This window comes from Choloepus didactylus, chromosome 2 (assembly GCF_015220235.1).
Source record: "Choloepus didactylus isolate mChoDid1 chromosome 2, mChoDid1.pri, whole genome shotgun sequence".
NCBI lineage: Eukaryota > Metazoa > Chordata > Mammalia > Pilosa > Megalonychidae > Choloepus > Choloepus didactylus.
Genome location: NC_051308.1, coordinates 223,209,079 through 223,228,909, shown reverse-complemented (window position 1 = coordinate 223,228,909; position 19,831 = coordinate 223,209,079). Strand labels below are relative to the sequence as shown.

The 19,831-nt window shown below is 51.0% G+C and overlaps 1 protein-coding gene across 1 annotated transcript in view; it reads left to right on the top strand.

Annotated features, from left to right (window-relative positions):
- Positions 1-1,968: 1,968 nt before the first annotated feature.
- Positions 1,969-19,831, top strand: part of ZDHHC18 (zinc finger DHHC-type palmitoyltransferase 18) — a 27,291-nt gene continuing 9,428 nt past the window's right edge. Inside the window, exons 1-2 of the mRNA XM_037828049.1 lie at positions 1,969-2,537; positions 7,676-7,836. Of these exons, the coding sequence (XP_037683977.1) occupies positions 2,215-2,537; positions 7,676-7,836 (484 nt within the window). The 5' untranslated portion in view covers positions 1,969-2,214. The remainder of the gene's footprint in view (positions 2,538-7,675; positions 7,837-19,831) is intronic.

Below are 19,831 nucleotides of genomic sequence, written 5' to 3'. Positions count from 1 at the left end.
AGTGGGCCTTCTCTCTCTAAGCCCAACTCTCCAAATAAATTATCCTCCCCTCCCTACGTGGGACAAGAATCCCAGGGGAGTGAGTCTTCCTAGCGATGTGGAACACAATTCCCAGGAATGAGCCTGGCCCTGGCATCATGGGATTGAGAAGGCCTTCTTGACCAAAAGGGGGAAAAGAAAGGTAACAAAATAAGGTTTCAGTGGCTGAGAATAGAGTCGAGATGCTGTCCTGGAGGTTACTGTTATGTAAGCTTCATCTAGATATTCCAAATGGCCACAGTATGCCAAGCCCAAATCAACAGTAGGCCCGAAAATCCTAAAGAATATCCAGATCTGTATCGGAGATGTAAAGGTTTCACTCACCAAGTTTATTTTAGAGAAACTTAAATCCTCCAGAGTGTGCCTATGCCAGATAAGTCCTCAAACCCAGAGGTAACAGCCTCTCCAAGAACATCAACCAGATGTGTCTCCTTTCCCATAATGCTGACACCCGTTTTCAATATAAACAAGTTAGGGTGGTCACTGCCCAGATATCCCTGAATAATTGAGACAGTGATCAAACAAGAGGGAGGAGTAGCAACAGATGAGAGAGGATTTAACAAAGGATTATGAATACTGAATCTATCTATCTATAATCTCTAAGGTATTAGAACTAGAAGGAAATAACTGAAATGGTGGAACTGTAACCCATAACATTCTTTGAAATTTGCTCTATAACTACTTGTTAAATAGTACTTTGAAAGTTATCATTTTTATGTATATATGGTATATTTCACAACAAAAAATGTTTTTAAAACAATTGTTATACAGCAATAGAAAACTAATAAACCCAGAATTCCTGAAAAACTTGGGGAGATGGGGAGGCTCTCAGGCATGAACCCTACATTAGATGATGAGACCTAGGGAATCAAGTTCATCAGCTTGAGAATTATGTTCGAGAAAGAACTTGAGTGTGGTTACTGTCATGGGATAAAACTAAAAGCAATAAGAACAGACACCTATAAAGGTTTTGGGGTAAATGTATTGCAAAGAAATCATGAGCCTAAACTAAAAAAGACTTTGACCCCTTGAGACTTAAATAACTTGTAGGCCCCCATGCTAGCAGGAAGTGGGCTGTGAAAGCTGAGCATTCTCCAAGGAGGTCATATCCACAAAGCCCATCTTAGCTGTGGACATAGAGGATAATCAACAAGGAAGAACTTCCCAGGGGACACAGCCAGGTAGCCATAGAGAACAATGGACAAAGGAGTCCCCCCTAGAACAAAATCAGGGTCTAATCAAGGAAATTCCCCCATCCCCAGGGAAGAGGGCTTTTGTTTTTTTAACTTAATGATGAAGTGTTTATTATTTCATCTTGCAATTTACTTTTTTAAATACAGTTTTATTGAAATATATTCACATACTGTATAATCCAGTGTACAATTACTTATTCACAGTACCATCATACAGTTGTGCATTCATCACCAGAATCAATTTTTGAACATTTTCCTTACTCCAAAAAAAAACGAAGAGTAAAAAAGAACACCTAAAACATTCCATACCCTACATTAGATGATGATACCTAGGGAACTCTGGGTCTCAGTCAAGTTCCTGAACAGCGTCCAGTACACAGAGCTTCAAGACAGTAGTCAGGAGGCCCTGGCTTTCAACGCAGACTGTGCCCCCACCTGCCCGCCAGCACACCTGTCCAGCCCGCGCTCAGAGCTGGGCCAAGCCTGGCCCTGGAATCACGGAGCGCCAGCAGCAGAACCAGCGCCTGGCACGGCGCCTGCACGCGGTGGACGCCCAACCAATGGGTGGATTGAAGAAGAGCCTAAAGGGCCCTCGGGTGCGCCTCTGCTGCCCCCTCCCCGCGCAGAACGGAAAAGGGCGGCTGGGGCAGCGGCAGAGACTGCCCAGGTTCCTGCCGCGAGGGCGGGGCGTCCCGGGCCCCCGCCGGGCCTCGGGGAGCCCTGGGGGCCCCGCCGGGGAGCGGGCGGGAGCCGGCGGCGGGGGCGGCGGGCCGGGCGCCATCCCGGGCCCCAGCGGAGGGGGCGCTGCGGCGGGAGGCCGGCTGGGCGGCGGGCGGGGCGGGGCGGAGCGGCGGCGGGGCGGCTGCCAGCGAGCGAGCGCCGCGCGCGCCGCTGCAGCCACCGCCTCCTCCGCTGCTCGGCCCGGTCCCGGTGCGGCCCGGCCGGCCCGCGGGGCGCGGAGCCGAGGCCCGCGGCCGGCCGCATGAAGGACTGCGAGTACCAGCAGATCAGCCCCGGGGCCGCCCCGCCGCCCGCCTCCCCCGGGGCGCCCCGCCCCGGCCCCGCCGCGCCCCCCGGCCAGGGCCCCGGGCCCGCGCCGCCCGCCGCCCCCGCCCCGCCGCGCTGGAGCAGCAGCGGCAGCGGCAGCGGGAGCCTCGGCCGCCGCCCCCGGCGCAAGTGGGAGGTGTTCCCGGGCCGCAACCGCTTCTACTGCGGCGGCCGCCTCATGCTGGCCGGCCACGGCGGCGTCTTCGCGCTCACGCTGCTGCTCATCCTCACCACCACCGTCCTCTTCTTCGTCTTCGAGTGAGTTCGCCCGCTGCCCGGGCAGCGCCCCCCGGCCCCCGCCGCCCTCCCTTCCCCGGTCCCCGCCGGGCGCTCCGCTACCCGCTGGTCCCCTGCCGGGCATCCCCAGGCTCCCGCCCCTGCCAGGTGCGCCACCCTCCCCTCCCCTGCTCCTCTCCGCCCCCACAGCCTCCCCTCTCAGAACCTGCCCCTGTCTCTCTTGCCATAGCTCTCTGGCCTCCCAGGCTCCCCGACCTTCCCACCGCCCCTTACCCATGTGCATGCTCCTTCTCCGCGGGTCTGCTCCACCCTCCCGGCCCCATCCTCCTGCCCTTCTGGGCCCTGCTTCTGCCTGCCCCTGCCAGGACCACCCCCTCCCGTGTCCCTCCACAAGCCGCCGTCCTCTCTGTCGGCTCAGCACCCGCCTCCCAGCCCTCCCTGGCTCCTTGGATAGTTCCTGTCTTCCTTACCTGTCCCCTGCACCGTCTCTAGCCTGCTCCTGAAGTTCTTTCTGACTCCTCAAGGCACCTTGCCTTTATAGCTCTTCCAGGCAACTTCCAAATTTCTTCCTGTCTTTTGACTACATACACCACCACCATAAATTTTCTAGTCATCTTCCCTGTTCCCTTCAGGGTCCCCGCTGTCATTTCCCTACTCTCAGACCCCACCTTCTTGCTAATTGCTTCCCCACCAATCCCACCCTAGGTCTGCAGACATCTCTGGGCCTCATGCTCCCCTGCCTTCTCCAAACCTTTCCTTCGTGTCTCCAGGTCCTGCCTCTCCTGGTCCCCCCCACCTCCTGCCCTGCTAATTTTCTTTCTCTTTACCCTCTCAACATCCAGGAGCACCCCTCTGGCCTGGTCCACATCAGGAACAGCTGTAGTGCCTTGTTATTTTTCCAAAAAGATTCCAGAGTACTTTCATTTGACAGGTGTCTGACCTCTTCATATGACCCAGGATTGGTCCCTGCAGGGGAAAGTTCCTTCTTTTTATGGATGGAGGAGTGGCTGCTTATCACTTGACCAGTCCCTAGTTGAGCCACCTGATCACACACTCACACACACACATACACACGTGCATGTGCTCACCTCCTGCTGTGTGGGCCCATCTTCCCTTCCTAGTTCTCCCCACCCTTTGTGCTTGTCTTCCTTAATTATACAATGTGGTTAAGAGCGCAGTGTCGGGAGCCAACAGACCCGGTTTACATCCCAGCTCTACCACACGCTGTGTGACTGCAGAGCAGTCTCTTCTCATCACCTCTCAGTGCCCCCAGTTTCCTCATCTGTAAAATGGGGTTTATACAAGTACCCACTTCCCAAGGTTGCCGTGAGGGTGGCATGAGAGAATTCATATAAAGCTTTTAGCCCAGTAACAAGCACTTACTGCAGGCTGCTGTCATGACTGTTGTCTTCACCAAAATACACTTCCCAAGGGCACATGGCCCCTAGGAGGCTGCCACAAATACACCAAGCCCCAGGTACCTTCTGCAGCTGCCAGATCATGTAACCACAACTTCAGATGTCCCCTTGAAGCAAGGGGAGGACTTCCTACAAATTAGCTTCTCCCTTTTGCCCTTTCACCAAACACTGTGCCCTTCCTTTCTGAGTCAGGGTAAAGGGTTCAGGGATGACTTAAGCAGAAGCTCCAGGAGCCCCCACCCCCCAGCATGGTCCCTGGGCTGAGTTTCAGATTCACCTCACCTGGCTGGCCCCTGTGGGTGCTCAGAATTCCCCAGTTCTGAGCCAGGAGGTGCAGGGGCAGCTCTCTCAGTGCCTCCCAGCCAGGCATGGGCCGGGGCGGGAGGCCGTGGTGCTTGCTGCAGTCACGCCCCTCTGACCCTGCAGTGTGCAGTTCGGTCAGTTCAGGAGCAGGTCCTGGGCTGAGCAAGTATCTTCACTGGTGACTGATTTGTCACCGAAGCGGGAGGAAGTACGGACTTCTGGGTTCTGGGAGAGCTTGTGAGGCATCTTACCTTCTGTCTCTGCTTGTCCTCCTTTGGGGTGGTGAATTTGGTAAGAGAGTTCGGGTTTGGGCCAACGGCCCACCTGGGTCTGGACTGGGGTGAATCCTCTGTCGGGACCTGGTGTGATGGGAACGGCGTTGGTGGGGGCAGGGAGGGTGGGAGACACTCACACTTCCCACTGCTCTGGGAAAAGGTAGAAGTGGTTTTCTAGGGCCTTTCTTGCTGTGAATGGTTTTATTTCATGGTTTGGTTTAGTGGCTTATTGCACAAGCCTCCCAGTGGGGTTCCCAGCTTCACCCTACTTGTCACCCCCACACAGCAGTTGGAGTACCTCTTTAACTCTAAGTTAGATACAAATCCTCCAAAACTCCCCAGCTCTCTCTGGATAAGAGCCAACGCCCTGATAATGGGCTTCCTCTGACCCCTGTTCCCTCTCTGTCCCCATCTCCTGCCATTCTCTCCCTGCCCATTCCCCTCCAAGCAGCAGCCTCCTTTGCGCTGCTTGGAATACTCTTCCCTGCAGGTGTCCTCACGCTCACTCCCTCACATCCCTTTGGCCACCCCTGACCATTCTTATAAAAGAGCAGATCACGCCCCCATCTCCTCTACCCTGATGTGTGGTTCTCGAGAGCACTTGCCACCATCTGACATAACTATATGTACCCTTGGTGGTTTGTTTCTGGCCTGTCGTTCTCCCTCGTCTTTGCTTTGTTCCCTGCTGTATCCTCAGTGCCTGGCATGTAGTAAGTGCTCAATACAGTAAGTATTTGCTGAATGAATGAATGGACAGAGCATTTGCTGGGAGTCCGGACACCTCTAATCTTACTGACTGGATGACCTTAGATCTGGCTTTGGGCCCCAGAGTCCCCTCTAAAATCAGGGCAGAGGACTTGGTGAATCCCGAGGTCTCTACAAGTCTCAGGTTTCAAGTGTCCTCTATCCCCCAAGAAGTCTGGTTGGTTGTAAGTGACATGAACGGGTCGAGCTGCCCTGTGGATGGCACCGAGAGCCTGGCCAGTTCTGTGTTCTGTTTGAGGGTCAGGCCCAAGGAGCACTGAGATGTGTGGATCAGAACCTGGCCTGCTTGGAGGCCTTGGCCTTGGCAGTCTTAGCTCCTCAGGGGAGTTGTGTCCAGGGACCAGAACCTCGGGCAGTGGAGGCACCAGAAATAGCACTTGGATGCCCACAGGGCCCTTCACAGGCCATGGCTGGTTTGCTTCCTGCTACCGAGCTGGCTCCTGTTGCTGTGGCCAACTCAGGCCTCCCAGCGGTTGCTCATTTCCCAAACAGCAGCCCCTCACCCCATCAGGTGCCACTCTGGCTCTGGGAAGGGACGGTGGTTAACAATATGGAAGTCAGACCTGGCTTGAATCCCTCCTTCACCACTCATGAGCTGCAAGACCTCAGGCAAGTTACTTAAGCTCTCTGAGCCTCAGTTTCCTCATCTGTAAAGTGGGGCGCATACTTCAGAGGGCTGTGGTGAGGATTTGATGTGAAATGCTTAGTATAGTACCTAACACATAGTAACAATTCAGTGCTGCAGATATTATTAATAATAATTCTTTCATTAGGGCAATGTCTGGCACATAGGAAGCTCTCAAAAGATGGTAGCTATTCTTTTTCTGTCCCTTGGCCTTAGGGAAGACAGTGTTCATTCACCCGTTGTTTGTTAGGCACCTTCTTGGTGCTGGGTGCCGTGCAGTGTCCTGGGAGTACAGTGGTGAACCAGAGAGCACAGTGTCTACCCTCAGAGGATCCTACAGTCTGGGAGGGGAGACGGAGCCAGCACATAAATGGGCAAGCAATTAAACGTTATGATCAGTGCTATGCAGGAAATAAAAAGAACTACAGCCGAGTTGCAGTGGTGGGCAGGGCTGCTTTGTACAGGTCCTTCTGAGGACAGAAGCGCATCCCAAGGAGAAGGAGCAGCAAGTGCTTGTTCCCAGAACTGTCATGAGGCTGGTGTGACGGGTGCAAGAGGAGCATGGGGACCGTTGCCGGAACGAGGCCGGGGAGGCCTTCAGTAGGTCGTGCGTGGCCTGGAAGGACGTGGTAGGGAGTTTAGGTTTTATTCAAAATATAATGGGAAGCCATCAGAAGTTATTAAGCAGGGATATGACGTGATCAGATTGATATTTCCAGAAGATGACTGTGGCTTCTGAGTGGACAGTGGTGTGGCAACAGAGAAGAGTGGCTGGAGAGAGTCCCAGTGGGTTCTCTCCAAACTGAAGCCATGCCCTCGTCAGTGTTCGGGACTTCTAGAATGTTTCAGCCCTCAGATGGAGGAGGAGGCTTGTGGGGGCCCCTGTAGTAGGCAGCCGACCTGGTGGAAGAGGAGCACGGCCACCCAGCAGGCACAGGCTCTTTGAGCCACCCAGGGCCAGAGGGCCTGACAGAACAGCCTCGCCTCGGGGACACCAGCCCTTGGGTGCAAATGGCAGTGGCTGGACCCTGCTGCTCCCCCCTCCTCTCTTCATGTGGCTGACCCCTACTCATTCTTCAGGTTTCAGCTCGGGCTTCATCTACCTCAGCGAGCCTTTTCTGGCTGTTCCACTGCCCCCCATTATAACATAAGTGGTGGGTCCACGATATGCTTCCCTCTCCCAATTCTAGCCCACATCACCCTGTGTGGCAACTCCCTGTTCTGTCTGTATTCCGTGCTAGACCATAAGCCGCTCTGGGGAGAGCTCATCTTACTCACTGTCCTTGTTCCCCTTGCTTATTGAAGGTGTTGACTACCATTTAGACGTCCTCAGTAATATTTGTGGCGTGAATGAATGAATGAGTGAGTGGACATTGTGAGGGAAGGTTCATCTCAGGTGCCAGTCCGATTAGTTGGTGGTGGCTGCCTGAGACTGTGGTTAGGATTCTGAGGAGGGCAGGGGGCAGCCAAATGCAAGGGTTAAGAGTTCCGGGATCTGTTGGTCACATTTGCTGTGGGCTCAGGGGGAAAGTGCAAGGATTGGTTAGTGATGTCTGCTCGAGGCACATGTAGGGCAAGTGGCTGCACTCGCCAAGGGGCTGTAGCTCTGCTTAGGGAAAGGCTCCTGTTAAGAAGGTAGTGTGTTTGCTGGGATGAAGACACCATCTAGTGCTGTAGCCTTTCACCCAGTGAGCCCTTGGGGTATCTGCTGATCTCTCTCTCCCTTGCATTCTTGGGGTATCTGCTGATATCTCTGTCCCTCTCTTGTTCTAGCTGTCCCTTCCTGGCCCGCCAGCTGACCCTCGCCATCCCCATCATCGCCGCCATCCTCTTCTTCTTCGTCATGAGCTGCTTGCTGCAGACAAGTTTCACCGACCCCGGGATCCTGCCCCGGGCCACTGTTTGTGAGGCAGCTGCCTTGGAGAAACAGATCGGTGAGGCTCCCTACGCCCAGCCAGAGCTGCACATCCCCAGCTCCACATTTTCTGACTCAGGAAGAGGCCTGATTTTTCTCTTCCCACACTGTACTAAGAACTGGAGATACTGCAGTGAGCAAGGCAGGCTGGAGCTGACACTGGAGTGAAGGGACATAGATGATAAACAAGTGAGCAGACAGTAAGGAAGAAATGTCAGCAGGTGAAGGCCATGCTGGCAGCAGACATGTACTAAGTGGCCCCTAAGGCCATGCACTGTGTCAGTCTCTTTATATGCACGCTCTCACTTAATCCCCTGCAATCCTGGGAGGTATGTACTATTGTTATTCTCATTTTATAGATTAATTAGATTGAAGCAGAGAGAGCTTGAGTAAATGGTCCAAGATCACACAGTAAGTGGAAGAGCTTGGATGAGACCCCAGGCAGACTGACCAGAGCCCCTGCTCTTAAATACTCAACCATACATTTATTCATTCACTCATCAAACATTTATTGAGCCCCTACTATGTGCCAGGTACTTTTCTTGATGCTGGTGATACAGCAGTGAACAAAACAGACAATAATCCCTGCCCTTGTAGAGCTGACATTCCAGCAAGAGGAGAGAAACAATAAACCACAGACAGATATTAGATATCTAGAATGTCAGATAGAGAAGGACAAGGACTACTGGGGGCAGGTGACTCAAGACAGGATGGCCAGGGAAGGCCTCTTGAAGGAAGCAAGAAGCAGAGACCTGAAGAGATGAGGGACTGAGCCGTGTGGGTGTTGGGGAAGAGCACGGTAGGTGTGGGGGAGGGGCAGGCTTAGATTAGGTGGTCAGGGGAGGCTTCTAGGAGGAGGTGGCCCTTGAGAGGAGCCAATGATGTGAGGATCTGGGAAGAGAGAAGAGGCACAAGCCCTGAGTGGGGAAGAAACCGGTATGTTTGAGGAATGGCAGGAAGGCTGGTGCAGCCAGAGAGAACCTGCACTCCCAGGCAGCCCAGGTGGTGCTTGACTCCTCCTACACACCGCTGGGTGGCTGGGCACTGGAGCCAGGGCCTTGATCTCTGCTTGCTCCACCTAGCTACTTCCTGCTGAGAAGTGAGGCAGGTATTTGCAACACCCAGGGGCTTTCCGCCCGCGGTTGGCTCCTTCCCCTAACGGGTTGACTTTCAGACAGGCTTTTTTTTTTTTCTTTAAAAAGTATTTATTAAGGATGAGGGACCTAAAATATGATGATCATAAGTGGTAGTCATTCTAGGAACAACTTTTGTGTAATTTTTCTTTTTAAATAAGTCAATGCAATTAATTTTTTGATTTCCAATAGGGAGCATTGTCCCCATTTGGTTACACAAAGTCTATTATTTTAAAATAAAATCAGTGGGTATGTGCTGGAATAAGTAGTCAACGTTCCTATTAAACTGAGAGCTGTGACTGAGTAGACATGTTTATTCTCTGAGAAGCAACAACCATTTACCAGGTTTGTGATGAACCCAAGGGTCAAATGTGTCTGCCATAAAAGATTCCTGAATCACGGCAGCATGTCTGTTTTGGATGGAATAATATGTGGAGTGGATGGCTTAAAATTTTGCAGTGTTTTCCATATGATTCCAGAGTAAATAGCAAGAATAACAATAATAACTCAGAGGACACTGTTCGCTAGGACTTTGTCACAAGGGGATTAAAAACTAGAGATATAAAGCAAAATAAGAGCAACCTAATTTATGCATTTACTAGAAAGGGTCCATACTTTTGTGATGACTATAAAAAATCAGAAGCAAACAATTGATAACATCTGGCTCTAATTCCCTACCGAGGTGCTTACATACACATATGATGTAATCCAATATGTTGCAGGTAAAGCAGAGGAAAATCATTTGTGATAGCTGGTCACCACAGCATCACAGCTGAAAGATACAGATATTGAATAGGTCTAAGACTACACACATGGAACAATATTATCTTTTTTAATTCAGTGGAAAAGAAAGCCAACAATCCCAATATGAAACTACTTTCCATTATTAATGCTTCTCTCCAGTTGTGTTATGTTGTTATACAACAGGTGGCATATACTTTGTTCCTTCAACTACTGAGTGTCAGGGGGGATCCCTAACAGAACTGGCATTGATTGAAATCTCTTTGAAAACTGGCAAATAATAGGTTCTCTTTGCCCCTTTCTTTCCTTTTCCAATTTACAGGACACCAAATGAAATATTATGTGAACACAAACTAGTTACTAGATAAGCCATTAAAAGTTGACTATATGCAAAGGAAGAGAATGTTGGAGGCCATATGTATGTTTATCAGCTTTTCTCAAGAAAAAATATCCACATTCTGAGGGCTCTTAAAAACGTAGAAAACTTGCCCTGTTATTACGGATTTTTAGAACACCTTAACCATACACAAAATAAGACAAATATTACCTACAAATTTCAACCATTGTGTAAGCTCTAAAAGCAGTTTTTGCATTATTTTGTTGTGATACATAAGGGGGAAATTCAGCTATAAAGAAATACTAAAAAGTATTTTTGTGGCGAACAGTCTCAAGAATTTTTTGTTGCTTGCCTCCCCCAACTTGTGCTGAAAATTTTAAGGATGTGCTCAAGAGTATGAAGCAGGGTGCTTTTATCCCTCTCCCCCCTCCCTAACCCACAGCCAAATCGCCACCCCTCAGATGAGCCATTCCTTTTTGCTTTCTTCAATGGTCTCTGTGAAATTGGGGTCGTTGTTCATAATGGCAGCGTCTGCGCTTTCTGCTGACTCCGCTCTCTTTGCTTCATTGGTGTGGTAGGTGCCCTTGTGATGAAACATGTACCGAATGAGGAATACCAAGGTGCAGAGAATGGTGAAAATCACCACAGCAATGACCCCTCCAATGAAAGCAGAGTTTCTGTTGACTCCATTTCTTATAGCTTGGCCTTGTCCTGGATTGTATGGGAAATCAGCACTGGCTGAGTCCAGGTGGTCCAGGTGCCAGGGGTCTGTGGCAGCCGACATGGGTGGGATGGTCAGCGGGGAGGCCCCACGGCTGGACTCCACCAGCTCGCCCTGGATGTGGACGTGAGTGGAGGCGTTCGTTTGCCTCAAGGCAGCCTTCAGAGGGGCGATCTGGTTGAACTGTACCCTGGAGAGGCACCCAGTGAATCCCGGAGTGTTGTATTTGTGAATCTCCTGGTCAATCTTCCCTGTTTTTACACATTCTTCCTTACTCTCCCCTCTGGAGCAGCACACACTTCCACAGATACAGCATCTCAAAGTAGTAACCCTCCAACTTGAATACTTGCCTCTTCCAGTCAGCCCTGGCTCAGGTATCCAGACAGGCTTTTAAACACCCAGCTGGCCAGCCCCGAGGAGACCCAGTGACCTGTAAATGTCAGAGCCCTGCTGCATCCAGCCCAGGAAATCATTTTGCTAATTCTCTTGAGCTCGGGAGGATGTGCTGGGGAGAGGATGTTCTCTTGTACACCCGTCTGTTCTTTGTCTCGCTCCTCTGTCCTCGCCTGGCCTCAGCCACGCCCTTGATTACTTTTATCATCTTGCCTGCCTCCAGCTTCCTTCCCCTCGCACTCCTGGGCCGCTCGACTGCCTGGATTCTGCCCCTTCAGAATCCCACGGTCTGACCTGGTGGCAGCCCCGTTCTTCTTCCTGCCGGATCAGGGCTAATCGTGAGGCAGGATTATTGTCCTGGCTGAAGCCTGGATGCCTAAAATCCTGTGCTCCTGTGAGCTTTTGGGTAATGACAGTAGTAGTGCCCCAGGTTTGGGGAGAGCTTCATCGTACGCTGAGTGCATCCCACCCGTTATCCTCACAAATCCTCACAACCACCCAATCAGGACAGTCCTGCTAACTAGTGAGGCCAACAAAGAAACAGAGGCAGAGAATCACATGGCCTGGGACTGACGGTGCAGAGACAAGAGTGTGTGTCTTTAGACGCCCAAGCCCCTTGCTTTCTCATCTGAGATGGCAGCGGGGACACAGACCTGATGATACACAGCCCCTCCCCCTCAACTACCGTGTCCCTTTCTGTAAGAAGCCAGGCCCTCCTTCACATATCCCAGAGCACCGTCTCCTTCCTTCTCCGGCCCTGAGCCGCCTGGCGGTTGTTACGGAGCTGTTGGGGCAGGTATCTACAGCATCTGCCTTTCCGTCAGACTGTGAGGGCAGGGGCTGCATGTGTCTCGGCCACCTTGTCTGCCATGTGGGAGGCTCGGTAACTGTTGGCTGAATGGATGAGTGAAGGGACTGAGGAATGGCTGAGCCTCTTTGAAGGTCCTCCTTGCTGTCCTGAGGTGACTTGTTGAGAGGCCATTGGAACTTCTCCCAGTTAGGCATTATGGGTTTGTTCACTTGATCAGGAAGTGTATGTTAATTCCATATGCTGACTTCTGCTCCAGGGGAAGGGCCAAAAGTGAATGTGACATGAACCCTGCCCTCCGGGGGTTTCCAGTCTAGTAAAGTCCAATGTGAGTGAGACTGGGCTTTGGAAGCGGGTCAGAGGATTATCTTCTATTCGGAGGACCTGGAGAGGCTCAAGGAGAGATGGCACTTGAGCCTTAAAATTTGGGTGGAATTCAGGCACAGGGAGATGTGTGAAGGGAGCCCTCCAGGCAGATGGAACCGAAGGAAGAGAGGCCAGAAGTGGGAAGGAGGAGGGTCAGCCACGGGAACCCCATGCAGGTGTTTTGACTTGAACACAGGGTGCATGTCAGAGAATTAGGGTAATTACTAGGGTAATTACGGTTGGAAGGATGGGGTGGAATTGGTCTTGCAGGGCCCCGAAGGCCAGGGCCTAAGACTTTCCTTGTAAAATAGTTGCTGAGCCTGAAAAAGGTTATCTTGGGGGCCTTCAAGTTCTCAAACTTCAGCTTGATCCAAATTCTGGGGTGTTGCTAGGAGGCTTCTAACCAGGGTGAGACATAGTTTTTTGAAAGGACTAAGGTCATTGAGCCTTTGTGAGAGATGAAGTGATCTGTTCATATAAATGTGAGGCCAGATGAGTGTGAAAACCTGATAGCCTGGGCCTGGCCTGTGTAGACGGCGTAGGTGTCTCACTGCCACCCCACTTGCCAGCAGTACCGGCCCAGCAGGGTTCTGGCTTACCTTGCAAGTACTGTCTGAGGAAGGGTGACCAGCTTGTTCCAGTGTGCCCAGGACTGTCCAAGATTTAACACCAGAAATCCTACATCCTGGGAAACCCCTCAGTCCCAGGCAAATTGGGATGGTTGGTCACCCTAGTCTGATCCCAACCTGTCAGCTGCCGGGCCGTGCAGCTGGAGCACCCTGCAGGGCCACACAGCCCAGGTGCTCTGGGCAGTTGGAAAAGAGGTAGGACACAAGAACATTGCCCCAAGAAGCTTCCGGTCTGATGGGAGATGATAGAGACAAGCGTCTGAATCCAAGTGACAGATGCCACCTGGACACGGGTGGTTAAAACAGCTTACAGGACAGACAACAAAGGTATGGCCTCTCCCCTCTCCAAACCCCTGTGCTGTCTGCCTCCAGGATGTCTCCCCCAGGTGCTTGACCTTCTGAAGCCCCTGCCCTGGGGCAGACCTGCCTCCTTTTCCACCTGGATTCACTCAGGGCTCTGCTGAGTGGTCCCTCAGTGCCTGGTCTCCCTATTCAGAGTTGTGTTTTCAAGACCCCAATTTGACCCTGGCCCTCCCTGGCTCTGAATTTGGGCATCTCGCTAGTGCCCTCAGCATCGTCCCCTAAATATCAGTCATTTGAGTACAGCTGTCATGATTTCTGCCGTCCCTGCGTCTCACCTTGTACCTTTATTTCTTTAGTATTTTCCTTTTGGTGGCTCGCTTTTTAAATGTATTCTAAAAGGAAATTTTATATCACTCCTGTAAATGAAAAGTCAAGGTTCCCTTGCTCGGAATAGAAGGTAGTCATTTACCAACATAACAGTGTTACTGAGTTCTTGGTGTTTACAGTGGCCTACAGAAAGCAGTAACTTTGTGAGGCCTTTGAGGTTTGCAAGTGTTAGGTATTAAAAGGTGATACTTTCTCCTTGATGGAGTCAGAAGTTTGAAAGAGAATTGAAAAGGGAATGACTTTCTCACCATGTGATTCAGTGTTGCTTCATGTCCTGCGCAGGAAACATCATCTCCCACAACTTCCTGAAAACCCTGTGCCGGCCCCTGGGGGTGGAGCCCTGAGCCCACTTGCCCGCTGCACACAGGGCAAGCTCCTCATCGGGCAGGACAGACCCCGGGCAGTTGGCCCCCAGCCCACCCTTCTCACCTGATCTCCCACCACTTCCCAGCACCCCCGGGCAGGCTGTACACCCAAATGCCTCCAGCCTTTGCCTTGCTCCCGCTGCTCCCCCACCTGATGAGCCGAAGGTCCCGTTCTTTCTGATCCAGCTTAATCTTTCTTCTTTTGCACCTTTCTTCAGCTCTGCCTCCCTGCCCCCCACCCCGCTTTTCCCCCTCTGTATTCTCAAGGTATTGAGCTTATATACCAATTGTTCCATTAATTGGCCTACTGTGGGTTAGACTTTCACATTATGTCAGCAGTAGTTTGCATCTCACAAGGGTCATGATATTCTTACCCATTGTAGGGATGAGGAAACTGAGGCTCGGAGTGGTTGAAAGGTTCCTCACAGTATAACCAGTGGTCAGGCCAGGTTTCAGCATGAGATCATGCTGGCCCCAGAGCCGCCTCCCCGCGTGGACTCTCAGAGCCTCTTAAACTGACTAGGTACCCTCTTCTTCATCTTACTCTGCCCCCAGGCTGAGCACTTCCCATACCCCCAGGCCTGGCACCAAGTCCGGTATGTGGTAGGGACCCAAAAACCTCTGGAATGACCAAGAATTGGTGGTCAGGTGGGGATCACAGTGACCCAGCACGGGCAGCCTGGGCACTGGGCTGACCTTGGGCTGGCCCTGGGGACTGAGGAGACCGCAGCCCTGCAGCTGTTTCCTCTACTGGTGGCGGCAACGGAAGGACAGAGGGTGGTCAGCGCCCAGCGGGTGGGACAGAGATCAAGGGTCTTCTCTCATAACTAATGGCCAGCCCCAGGGGGCTTCCGTGCCAACCACTGGGCTTCAGTCCCAGCCCCAGCTGTTCAGTTCTGACTGTAAAATGTCTGCCCTGATCCCCTCCGAGGGCTGTCCTCTGGGGCGAAAGACCCCACTGCGTGCCCCTGGCATCAGCAGGAAGGCATGGGAAAATTCCTTCACTTCTCGTAGCCACTTGGTCAGGATGAGCCTTTCTTCTCCCTCCATCAGGTCTCCAGGGGCTTTAGTTTCCCATCCGGGAGGCTGCAGGAGGGCCTCGGTACCTGCAAGGGTGCTGGTCACTTTTTTTTTTTAATAATTCAATTTTATTGAGATATTCACATACCATGCAGTCATACAAAGCGTACAATCAATTGTTCACAGTACCACCATATAGTTGTGCGTCCATCACCAAAGTTAATTGTTGAACATTTTCATTACCACACACATAAAAGTAATAAGAATAAAAATTTAAGTGCAAAAGAACAATTAAAGTAAAAAGAACACTGGGGTGCTTTTTGTGTGTGTGTGTGTGTGTCCCCGTTTTTCTACTCATCCATCCATATACTGGACAAAGAAGGAGAGTGTGGTCCGTATGACTTTCCCAATCACATTGTCACCCCTCATAAGCATTGTTATACAATCATCTTCAAGAGTCAGGAGTTCTGGGTTGTAGTCTGATAGTTTCAGGTATTTACTGCTAGCTATTCCAAGTCATTAGAACCTAAAAAGGGTTGTCTATATTGTGTGTAAGAGTGCCCACCAGAGTGACCTCTCGGCTCCTTTTGGAATCTCAGCCACTGAGATGCCGGCTGCTTCTTGGGGATGAGTTTGATATAGCAGAAAGAGCCCTGAAGTAGAACTTAGCTTTAAGGGAGGGATGCATCACTTACTATCACTCCCCTCCTTTCCTCCATTTCTTCAACAGATATTTTCTGAGCATCTCCAGTGTAACAGGCAGGCAGAGGGTGAACAAAACAGAAGCTTTGACTCACCTATGTGTGCCTGCTGCTTATTTTCTGCCTCACTTGCCACCCAGGCCTTGTATAATTCCTTGCACATAGATGTTCATGTTTGAAAGAATGAACAAATGAATGCCAGGGAAGAGATGGGTTGTAATGTCCTCTTTGCCTTATACGGCTGGAGTAAACTCAGTTTCCCCATCTGTAAAGCATGGGCACTGATCCCTTTGCTGAGCCCAGAGGATTCTTTAGTGAATCAAGTGAGACAAGAAATGTCAATACACTTTGAAAATCGCTTTGCTCAATGGAAACGTAAAAGGCTTGAGCCTTTTGGTCAGGAATGGTGAATGGACTTGTCTGGGTGCCAAGAAACTGCCTGTGGTAGAGGCTGCCCAGAGGAGTGGGTTGGGTTGGATTCTGGGAACAAGTCAGGGGCCGTGATGGGTCAGCCCTGTGTGTTCTGAGAGTCAGCGACGGAATGTGGCAGCTGCCTGTCTTCCCCACTTGGCAGCTCCCCTTGCAACGCCTCCTTTCCCCCGGCTCCTTTGGGGCAGGGTGACTTTCCCTTAGCACCTGGGAGTCATCCTCGCTTCAGCATAACACCTCCCTCTCGGCCTCCCCTGCTCTGGCAGCCTGAGGAAGTTGGGTGTGCAGAGCTTGGCTTCCTCTTTTGCAGAGTTCTAGAGAGGAGGAGGCCCGGCTGCCGGAGGTCAGAGCAGGCTGATGGGGTTCCCTCCCTGCCTTGGGGAAGACGTTTGGGCCTGCCCCTCACCTAGGGAGGGCCTGAGGGAATCCAGTGAGGACTTCCAGTAACTTCTTTCTCAGTGCCAAGGAGGGCCCATGGTGCTGGCTGTCCTTCACTTACAGATGGGTTGTGTTCCAAAGATTTCTTTGTAAATCAGTTGTTTGGAATCTAGTGTTTCACAGAAACAACAACAATAGTAATGGCTAATGTTTATTAAGCTCTTGCCAGGTGCTGAACACTTTGTTAAGCCCACTGGGGAATTACCTCACTTGGTCCTCCCACCAACCCTGTGAGGAGGTTCAATTATGTCCCATTCTATTTTTTGGCAGTTGAAGGCACACAGAAGTTAAGAGGCCTCACCCACACCACACAGCTAGTAAGTGGTTGAGCCAACTTTCATACCCACAACTCTATCTGACTCCAAAGACTGTGTCCAGGCCAGGAGAGAGCAGTGGGCAGGGTGCTAGGAGCTAGGACCCTGGGGGCTATGGGGCAGAATTAGGGGTTTGGTTGGGAGTAGCATCAACAGCTCTGGAAAGAGCTGGGGAGTGTCTGTATGCTGGGGTATCACGGCATGAACAGCTTATCAGGACTGTTATCAGTGGCTCTGGTGAACTTGGCGCTGTGCTCAGGGCTGTCATCACAGTATCTCATTCAGCCCTGAAAACAACCCTATGAGGTTGAGACTATCTTATCCCCATTTTACAGGTGAGGAGCCTGAGGCTCAGAGAGTGGAAGAACTTTGTTAAGCAGTAAGTAGGCAGTGGAAGCAGGATTTGAACTCAGAGTTCTCAGACTCCAGAGCCTGTGTCTTGCTGCCCCCTGTGGAAACAGCTACTGGTCAGCACTTACCGAGTTCCACTTCCTTTAAGTGTACTATTTCTCATTCTTACAACCTTTCAGGGTTGTTGTTTTGATTCATCTGTTTTTGCAAGTGAGACAACAGGCTCAGAGAGGTTGAGTATCTTCTCCAAGGGCACCACCTCATAAATGGAAGAGCTGGGACCCAAATCTCAGGCCTGCCTGAGTCTGAAACATGTGTTCTCTCCTCCTTGCCAGGCTGCCTCTTGGTTCACAGGTTCTGGACTGTCTGTTTATTACACTGTCCCTGGTCACAAGGGCTGGACAGCCTAGTTGAAGAAACAAGGTACACACAAACCAGAGTCCTGTCACAACACAACACTGAGCAGTGAGGGTGTGCGAGGCAGCGGGGCCCACCAAGGCTGGGGTGGTCAGGGAAGCCGAGGGCAGTCAGGCTGGACTTGGATGCGTCCTGGTGCGCTGAGGAGAGGGCAGGGCATGCTGGAAGTGAGGCAGGAAGGCCGAGCCTCCAGAGACCCATGGGGAAAGAGTGGAGGGAGAAAAACCAGTGAAGGTTGCTTGGACCCAACTGTGGAGGGCCCTCAATACCAGGACAAGACGTTTGTTCTTTATCTTATTTTTTAGGGGAGGCCAGTAAAGGGTGTTGAGCTGGAAAGTGACTTAAAAGGAATATTGATATTTAGAGGGATGCAGCAGTGAGTGCAAGGTGAGTTGAAAGGCAGAGGGCTGGGAGCAGGGAGTCTTTGGGGCGGTTGTTTGGTGGTATGGGCCAGGCCTGGGTCTGGGCATTGGGAGTGGGGAGTGAAGGATTGTGAAGCGGGGTGAAGGATTAAGAACCTGACAGACCTGCTGACTGTCCAGGCAGGGAAGAGGGAGGGAGGGGTCTGCAAAGAGACTCCAGACTGGGCTCTCCTGACTCTGCCACTCACTGGCTGTGTGACCTTGGGCAAATCACCTAACCTCTCTGGGCCCCTGTTTTCTCAATTGTAAACTGAAGGGTTAGAGTAGAGGCAGTCAGCAAATGGACATTTACTGACTACCTGTGGATGCCAGAGCCAGTGTTATATGCTCTCTGAGGCACCTTCCAGCTCTTGGATTGTGCCATCAGCAGAAATAAGGAACTAGGCAGGAATAAATAACACCCATTATGACACTTTAAAATTTACAAGCCTCAAGCACAGGCTTTGGAAACCTGGGTTCATATCCTGGTTCTAGTGCTTATTAGCTGTATTTTCTTGGAGAAGTCACTTAACCTCTCTGAGAAAGTTTCCTTAACTGTAACATGGAGCTGATGATGATCATACCCTGTGAGCCCGTTACCAGGATTAAATGAGAGAAATGTGCCCAGTGCTCAGCACATAGTAGGCCATCAGTGAAGTGTTCCCTTTCTCATGCCTCTTATTTCTCTCAGTAATTCTATAAGCTAGTAAAAACAGTGCACACTTATTAAGCATTTACTTTGTGCCACTTTCATTTAATCCTCACCCCAACCCTATGAGGTGGGCACTATTAGAATCCCCATTTTAGTAATTGGGGAAACAGAGGCACAGATAAGATAAATGATTTGCCCTGTCACATATCAGGATAAACGCAGCTCCTAAGAAAACTCATGTTCCATTCTACCTGGTATTCACATTTTACAGATGAGAAAATGGGCTCAGAGAAGTTCATTTGACTTCAGCCTCACACACACCCCGTCAGTGACCAAACCCGGTTTCAGAGTGTGTTGATTTGCCTCTAAACCCCCTGCTCTTTGCCATGCTGCCAGTTTTCATGGTTGTGGTGACAGTGAAACAGCCTAGTAAAAGGTCCATTTGGGAGCTGGAAATGTGACCTGCAGTCTGTTTGCTTCCCTGATGGGTGCCAAGCACCTAGAATAGTGCCTGGCACATGAGAGATGCTCAGGAAATAATCATTGGAGGTGAGTAGCCAAATGAGATATTACCTGGGGTAGTGATTCCATGGAAACAATGGCCGGGAACATGGCTGAGGGTTGGGGACCTGACAGGCTGCCCTGTGTGACTCTGTCCAGAGAGGACTGCTGCTCTGGGGGCTTTGGTCCTCTGGGTACTGGGGTACAGAGGGGCTCCGAGGCTGGAAGCAAGGGCTTTGGCGCATGACTGATCTGGGTTCAGATTCCTGCTTTACAAAAATACCAGCTGCCTGATCTCAGACAAGTGACTTAAAACTTTCCTTTTTTCTTTTTCTCATTTTGGTTACTGAAGTATAATGTTTCCAGAAGTGTACAAATCGTAAGTGTTCTATTTGATCAATGTTTACAAACTAAACATACATAGGTAATTAGCACCCAAATCAATACACAATACACAGCTGGCATCCCCACATTCCCCATTATGCCCCTTTCTGGTCACTATTATCCCTCCAACGGTAACCAGAATCCTAACTTTTAACACCATAGATGAGTTTGCCTGTTTTTGAGGATTTTGTGCTCTTTCGTGTCTGGTTTCTAACTTTACACA